Below are 8089 nucleotides of genomic sequence, written 5' to 3'. Positions count from 1 at the left end.
CTATTCTTTTTTTTTTTTTTTTTTTCAGTTTCTTTCTCTCGGTTGCTCAACTTGAATGATTTCCATTATTCTACCTTCAAGTTCACCAAATCTCTCCCTCACCTTTGCCATTATACTGTTAAGCCTATCCATTGAGTTTTTATTTCATGAATTGCATTTTTAAGTTCTAAAATTTATATATGATCCTTCATTATCTTCGATTTTCTGTGTCTTTGACTTTCCATTTCTTTGCTGTGACTTTCTATTTTTTCTGTTTCAAGTGTTTACTCATTGAAGCATTTTTACAATGGCTGGTTTAAAATCCTTGTCAGATAATACTAATATCTGTGTTATCAAGACATCTGGATATTGTCCTTTCTCACTCAAGTTGAGATCTTCCTGATTCTTGGTATGACAAGTGATTTTTTTTTTAATTGAAACCTGGACATTTTGGGTATTATGAGATTCTGGATCTTGTTTAAATCTTGTATTTTCACAGGCATCCTCTGATAGTCCTCCAGCTGGGAAATGGGTCAGCCCTTCCCCACTGCTGTCAGTTGAGGGGTGAAATTTCAGGTTCTTAACTCTGTCTCCACTGGAACTTGAGGGGAAGGACTCCTTGTTACTAATGAGTGGGGATGAGAGTTTAGGCTCCCCACATGGTCTCCACTTACACTGACCACAGGGAGGTGGCCATAGTCACTGAGCAGTGGTGAGGTTCTAACCCCCACTAGCTTCCAACTCCATACCAGTGGCGAGGGGAGGGGAGCCTCATTACAGTCTGGCGAGGATGGAAGGTTAGGTTCTCCCCCTGGCCTTTGCTGGAGGGATGGGTATGGGGCCACAGTTTTTCTGTGGTATTGGGCCTGGAGTACAGTAAGTAGTGTCTAAAAGTTTTCTGTCGTGCTAGGTTGCCCTTTTCCTGGTCCTTTAGTTATAAAGAGCAGACTTTTCTCAGGGCTCTTTTTGTGTCTACACCCATGGGCATTTCTGGGTTGCAGGGTTCTCTAGCATCTAATGTGGGATGTATGTGGCAGAAAACCCAGAGAATTTACTGCCATGTCAATCCTTGAGCTCTGAGGTGCCTACCTGAACTGCCTTCTTCTCTGTCAGAGTCTTTTATCTAGGAGTTTTAGCTATACTTAGTGGTATTCCATTTTTCTGGAAGCACAAGTCCCTTAAAGTTATTCTTATTTTACAAAAATCCCCAGTTTATGAAAGGGAATTCCCTTATAACTCTGTTAATTACATAATTAACTTAAAAGGACAACAAAACCTTAGGTGCATCCTGTCTTTAAGTGGAAATCAAAGGCAAACATCTGGACCCCCTACTCCAACCTCTTTATTTCAATACATAAGAGTATTTATTACATAATAAAGCCACTAATGTTTGATAAATCAAATTTCCATTTTTGCATGAATATGCATTATTTTTCTGGCTCTGCTAATTTTTAAAATATATTCCTCCCTTCAAGAACCATACTGTTCCCTGCCTTCCTGTCCTTGGTCATAACACCTTCACCCTACACGGCTTTCCTGATGTAGTGCTTACACTTCCAGAATCAGTTTACGTATTTCTTTTCCAAACGGCTTCCCTTAACCCTAAATTTAGACTGGATGCTCCATTTATATATGCTCCCATGGAGATCTGTTTCCCCTTTTAGCCCTTATCACTCTGTGCTGTAATTATCTATTTAATATTATCTTTCTTTCTAGTCTATCAGCTTCCTGAGGGCAGGAGCTGATCTAAATGTTCATGGTTATAGAACCAGCACCAAACAGTGCCTGTCATTTTATAGGGGTGCAGTATATATTTGTTGAATAAGCTGATTACTCTTAATTTTCTCTTTGTACCCAGGGATCAAGAAGCAGAAGAACCTCAGCTCTCAAAGTGGTTTAATCCTAAGTAAGAACGAAAAATTCTGCTCATAAAAGGATAATAATAACTCTATTTGTATGGGGAAGTTTTATTTTTCATCATCAAATTTTAGCTATCCTGGGAGATTTTCAGGACTTGGGATTTTTATTTTCAAGGCCTTTATATACAATCCTAGGGATTATTTATCAAGAATTCGGCAATTAAGGGTCATAATGAGAAAGCTGTTATCTAGTTTAACATTCCTGGTTTTATTAGTGGAAAGAAACAAAAATCTCTTTAGTAATGACCTGAAAATGCCATTAATGACTCCTGTTGATTTTTACATTAGCACTCAAGAGAATTTTGTTCTTTATAATGGCTGTATACCGTAATTTATTTAGCCAATTCTCTGTTGGTTTTGTACTGTTTGCAGTTGGGAACTATTGTAAGTAATATTTCCATGAATATCCTTGTATATATATTTTTATAAACTGTTGTGTTGATTTATCTATAAGATAAATTTCCATCACAGCATCATTGGTTTAAGAGGATATAAACATTTTAAATTTTGATTCAGGTTGCTAAATTGCCCTTTAATAATTATGCTATTTATTTTCTAATCTATAGGGGATATATGTTAATAGTATTTCATTTGTTTTATATATCTGTGTTTTATTCTAGTAATATCAAACATTTTATTGCTTGCAAAACTGTTAGTTAAAATATCTCAATTCAATTTGTATTTCTGTAATTATTATTGAATTTGAGCATCTTCTAGGGTTATTATTTATCTGTATTTCATCTTATGTGAATTTCTTTTTTATATTTATATTTTTAATGGACTGCTGGTGTACAGAATTAGATTTAAAAATAATCCTTGCTTCATGACTCACTTTCATCATTAGCTCATGCAAAATCCACTTACTTATTTGTGTGCTTTCTTGTTTTGCTTATTTTTAATAAAAACAAAAATTACAAACTTCAATGACTTAAACATCCAGCTTTGTGTCTTTTCCAATACCCTCACTCCGTCTCCCTGCCCTACTCCCTGAAACAACCACCATCCTGAACCTGGCTCATCATCCCCTTGCTTTCTTTTTTTCAGTATAAATTTATATCCTCCTTATATATTCTGGAAAAAGTCTGTTTTTTAATTTTAGTTCTTTATAACTTTATAAAGAGGATATTATGCTGTATGGAATCTTCAGGGACTTATTTTTTCCCTTAATATTATATTGCTAAAATTCATCCCCAAACTGTATATCACTGTCATTCACTTTGACAGCTGCATAACAATTGACTGTGGAAATATACCACAGTTTGTTCATCCACTGCTTGGTTAAAAGGAACTTGAATTGTTTCTAGGTTTCTGTTATTATGAGCATTAAGAACAAATGCTCTTTTAAGATGCCTTTCTGAAGAGTTCAAACAGTTTAAAAGATTGAGCTCTGACTGCAGCTTAAACAGAAAAAAATTATAGATAAAATAGCTGCTTAATATCTTCAACATTTCTTTTCCCTCACTCCACTCAAATCGTACTGGTGTCCTGAATATTCCTCAGCTATACCAAGCATGCTCTGACCTCAGGACCTTTGCACCTTCTGTTCTTCCTGCATGAACCATGCATCCTCTATATAGTCAGATGGCTCATTCTTTCACTTCTATGACACTCAAGGTTATTTTATCAGTGAAGCCTTCTCCAACAGCCCATATAAAGTGGCATCTCCCATTTCCTTTCTGCCTCACCCAGTTTTATTTTTCTCCATTGCCCTTAGCAACATCTGGCATACTATTTGCTCATTTATTCATTCTCTGCCTCTCCCAATAGAATGTGACTAGAAAAAAATCCTAGACATAGTTGAGGCTCAATATTTGTAGAATAAATAAATACATGAAAAATCTTGATTAATTCAAACAATAGCACTTTCATAACATAAAATACCATACATAATAGTAGACAGCTTTCTTTAATTGGAAGGTTTGTGCTTTACTGTTAAGCATCAAATTGGCTGATAATGTAAAATAAAGTGATATCTTCAATATTGAGATATCAGGGGAAAAGCTCATTTGGAGTAGTTGTTCAATTGAAAAAAATTATAGCTTAAAATAAATATGAAAGAATAAATGTCTCACAACAGCCAAGAGAAGTGTGAAAAATAAAAAATGTAAGAGGATTTTGTCTTAACAAATATCAGAACATATTGTAACACCACTGCGGTCAAATCAGTATGGAATAGATCAGAACAGTAAATCCAGAATTAGATCACAGTATATATGAAAGTTGATATATAACAAAGATGGTATTTTAAATCAGTGAGGAAAGGATGGATGATTTCATAAATTATGCTGGCACTACTGGCAATCAAAATGGGGACAAAAATTGGATTCTCCATCCTATGCCATATTCCTGATAGATTAAAGATTTAAATGTAAAAAATAAAGTGATAAAAAATCTTGTTAGAAAATCAATAAGACAACATGTAAAATCTAGGGAAGAAGGAGAGCTTAATGTTGGAAACCTAGTAGCTATTTTAAAAGATATATTTCACTATATAAAATTTGTAAGCTTTATTTGGTTTCAAAACAAAAAATTAATAGACAAGAAAATCATCTGGGAAAAATTACTTGTGACATAGATTATAGAGTAATTTTATCTAAATACAAGGAACTCTTACAAATTGCTGAGAAAAATTAACAATAGAAAAATATGAAACTCACAGAAGGATAAATCAAGATAGCCAATAAGCATATGAAAAGATGCTCAAATTCACTAGAAATCAGAGAAATGTAAAATAATGTAATAATGAGCTATTCTTTATGCCCATAAAATTGAAAATTTTTTAAATCTATAGTCTAATAGTGTAGGGGAAATGCTGGTGGAAATGTAAAGTATTACAGCCTTTTAAAAAATAATTGGGTAACAACTATTAAATATGAATATACATACACAGCAATCCTACGCCTAGGACCAGGCAGTAAAAATAACAGCAACAATACACAAAGACATAAGATTGAGAAAGTTTACTGTATTATTTTTCATAGTGAGAAAAATCCCAGAAATAAAATGAATACCTATTCGTAAGGAAATGGCTAAACTATACATTGTGGGTTTTGTATTTTTCTTTTGAATTGTTAATTTTTCTCAGCAATTTATAAGAGTTCCTTGTATTTAGATAATTACTCTATAATCACAGTTTCTTCCAGGTTGCAGTGCAGGGGCCTTAAAGCATTAAGGAAAAAGTGAAAAGAGGATACTCTGGACCTTCTAGGAAAAGAGAAGGGAGGAAGAGGAAAAGGAGAAGCATGGGGAAGAAAGGAAGATATACAAGGAAACCCTGGTGCTCTCTGCTTTAGGCAATAATCAGAGAAATGTTCAGACACTGGGCTGCTTCAGTTTAAGCTGCAGTCAGAGCTCAAAGGAAAAAACCCCTGGGCTCAAAAGGCAGTATGGTGTAAAGACTAGAGCAGAGATTCTGAAGCTCAATTGGCTGATTTTTTCTGTTTTATTTTGTTTTTTTATGAGGGGGAGGTAATTGGGTTTATTTATTTATTTATTTATATTTGGAGGAGGTACTGGGGATTTAACCCAGGACCTCGTGCATGCCAAGCATGAGCTCTACCACTTGAGCTATACCCTCTCCCTCCAACTGGCTGATCTTAAACCCTGACTTTACCATTCGCTATGTGACACTAAGCAATTTATTCAACCAATCTGTGCCTAAATTTCCTGGTATGAAAAAAAGGGATAGTAACAGTACTTATAGGACACTGCAAGGAATAAATGAGTAATGTAAAGCACTTAATCACTGTGCCTGACACATAGTAAGTACTTGATAATCAGTAGCTACTATCACTTGGACAACAACTTTTCCTGTCATGATAAAGTGGTACCTGCTTAATTTGTTTCTTTTTTGTTCAACAGAAAACGTCCTGATGTAATAACAACAACTGGCTGGCTTGCTCCAGTCATATGGCAAGGAACTTACGATAGACAAGTCCTGGAAAAATATTACAAAAGGCTGAACATTACCATAGGCTTGGCTGTAGACGCTTCTGGAAAGTAGGTGCTACTAAAAGTCATTCTTTTTTGTTTTGGAAAATGTGGATTAGCACCCATGGACTATCTACATTCAAAGAGCTATTCATAATTAACTCTGATTATTATTTCTGGCTGCCCTGTGTCATTATTTTTAGGGGTTATTTTCTCCAGTCGTTGCTGAGTCCTTAACACTACTTGGGAATCTTTCCATTAATACCCAGTTAGCTTTTTTCTTTTCTTTACAACAAACTTTGTGGCTCTTCTCAGGCCCTCAAGGTCAGTGCATTCTCTTTCACTAACCAAGACAGGTAAGTTCTAAACCCAACTGCTCTACCTTTACTTATTGGGTATTTCTTTAGCAACAATGACACATGTGTTAGCACATTTAAATGACAGGTAATCGCTTGTTGATTTTTAATAAAATAAGTCTTTTCTGGGTTTTTTTTTTTTTATGTTTCACAGGTTTTTATATCAAGACCTGCAACAGTTCATCCAATCCGCTAATAAGCACTTTATGATTGGCTACAGTGTTATCTTTTACATCTTGGTGGATAGCTTCTCCAGAGTCCCTCCCATAGTGTTAGGTCCCCTTCGAACATTTAAAGTATTTTTGATATTCAGAGATAGTATGTGGGAAGACCTTAATTTCATATACATGAAGAATTTACATGACTACATCATAGCACACATCCAGCATGAAGTCAACTTTCTCTTCATTATGACTGCAAACCAGATCTTCAAAGATGACTTTGGAGTGGAAACCCTGGGAAAATCTGTAGCTCAACTTAGTGCATGGTGGTATTTTAAAAATGTTAAAAATTTCCCTTATGAGAGAAGATCTAAATCAGCAGCTTTCATCCCTTTTGAAGAAGGAGATTTCTATTACCATAGTGCAATTTTTGGTGGCACAGTCCAGGAGGTTTTAGAACTCATTACGGAATATCAGAAAGGAGCTATTCAAGACACCAAAAATGGACTTAGCAGCACATATGAACATCACCTAAACAAATATTTTTTTATCAAGAAACCCACTAAGTTGTTATCACCAGAATACAATTGGGATCCAAGTTTTAGAACTCCTCCACAAATTAAATGTGTTAAGATAGCATGGCAGTCAAAAGGGGTTTGATGGTTATACCATTAGATTTGTGGATTAATACGCTAATTACAATAACTCCTCAAATATAAAACATTAAAATTTTCAGCATTTTAGAAACTTACAAAAAATGTACAATCTTCTCAAATAAATTATTTTTTCTCCTTGAAATTTTTAACCATCCAAATCTACCTATGCTGGATTAAGAATAAATGGTGTTCATTATAAACCGACTATATTTCAAAAAAAAAAAAAAAGAATGCAAATTTAAAAAAGAATAAATGATGTTAATTTAATGTTAATACACAGTAATGTTATTATATATTTATATAATAAACAATGTAGAAATACTTTTGGAGGCATAAATGGCATGGTAGTTCAGGAAAGGGAGTAATTACCTCCATAAGAATCTTTATGTAGTAATACCCACTATGTTTCCATAAATTAGTGAGGCATTATGCATAGTTACAAGAACTGGAGGCCCTAAAGTCAAAAGAAGTTATTATTTTAATCCCCTTTCACAGGAGAAAAACTGAGGCTTAGTAAGTATTCTATTAAAAATAAGGATTATTGACTATTACAACACTAAAATTATGAGGAATATTCATGATGACTGTGGCAGGCAGACCTTATGATGGTCCCTAGTGATCCCCTATCCTGTTATTCATGTCCCTGTGTAATGCCCCGCCCCCAAAGCCCATCTGCAGTGTGAGTTGAATGTAGTGACTTGCTTCCAACCTTGTAGTGACTATGACAAAAGTGATGAGACGTCACTTTCATGACTAGGTTACATAACATTGTGCATTCCACCTTACTAGCAGGGTCTCTTGCTGTTTTTGATGAAGCAAATTGAAATGCTGGAGAGGCCCTCATAGCAAGGAACTAAGGGTAGTCATCAGCCAACAGTTGGAAAGCAACGAGGCCCTCAGTCCAACAACACTCAAGGAACTAAATTTTGCCAACAATCATGTCAGTGAACTTGGAAACAGATCTTTCCCCAGTCGAGTCTTCACATGAGAACTTATCTCTAGCCAACACCTTGATTGTTAGCCTTGTAGCTAAGCCATGCCCAGATTCCTGAACCACAGAAACAGAGAGATAATAAAGGTCTATTGCT

The 8089-nt window shown here is 34.9% G+C and overlaps 1 protein-coding gene across 1 annotated transcript; it reads left to right on the top strand.

Moving 5' to 3' along the window:
• Positions 1–638: 638 nt before the first annotated feature.
• On the top strand, positions 639–7005 carry LOC102512963 (N-acetyllactosaminide alpha-1,3-galactosyltransferase-like 1). Its single transcript, XM_032479133.1, has 4 exons — positions 639–691; positions 1838–1885; positions 5760–5897; positions 6339–7005. Exons 1-4 carry the CDS (start codon positions 639–641, stop codon positions 7003–7005), a joined length of 906 nt encoding a protein of 301 aa, XP_032335024.1.
• The last annotated feature ends 1084 nt before the right edge of the window (positions 7006–8089 follow it).

This window comes from Camelus ferus, chromosome 4 (assembly GCF_009834535.1).
Source record: "Camelus ferus isolate YT-003-E chromosome 4, BCGSAC_Cfer_1.0, whole genome shotgun sequence".
NCBI classification, from domain to species: Eukaryota; Metazoa; Chordata; class Mammalia; order Artiodactyla; family Camelidae; genus Camelus; species Camelus ferus.
This window is presented reverse-complemented; position numbering and strand designations above follow the sequence as displayed.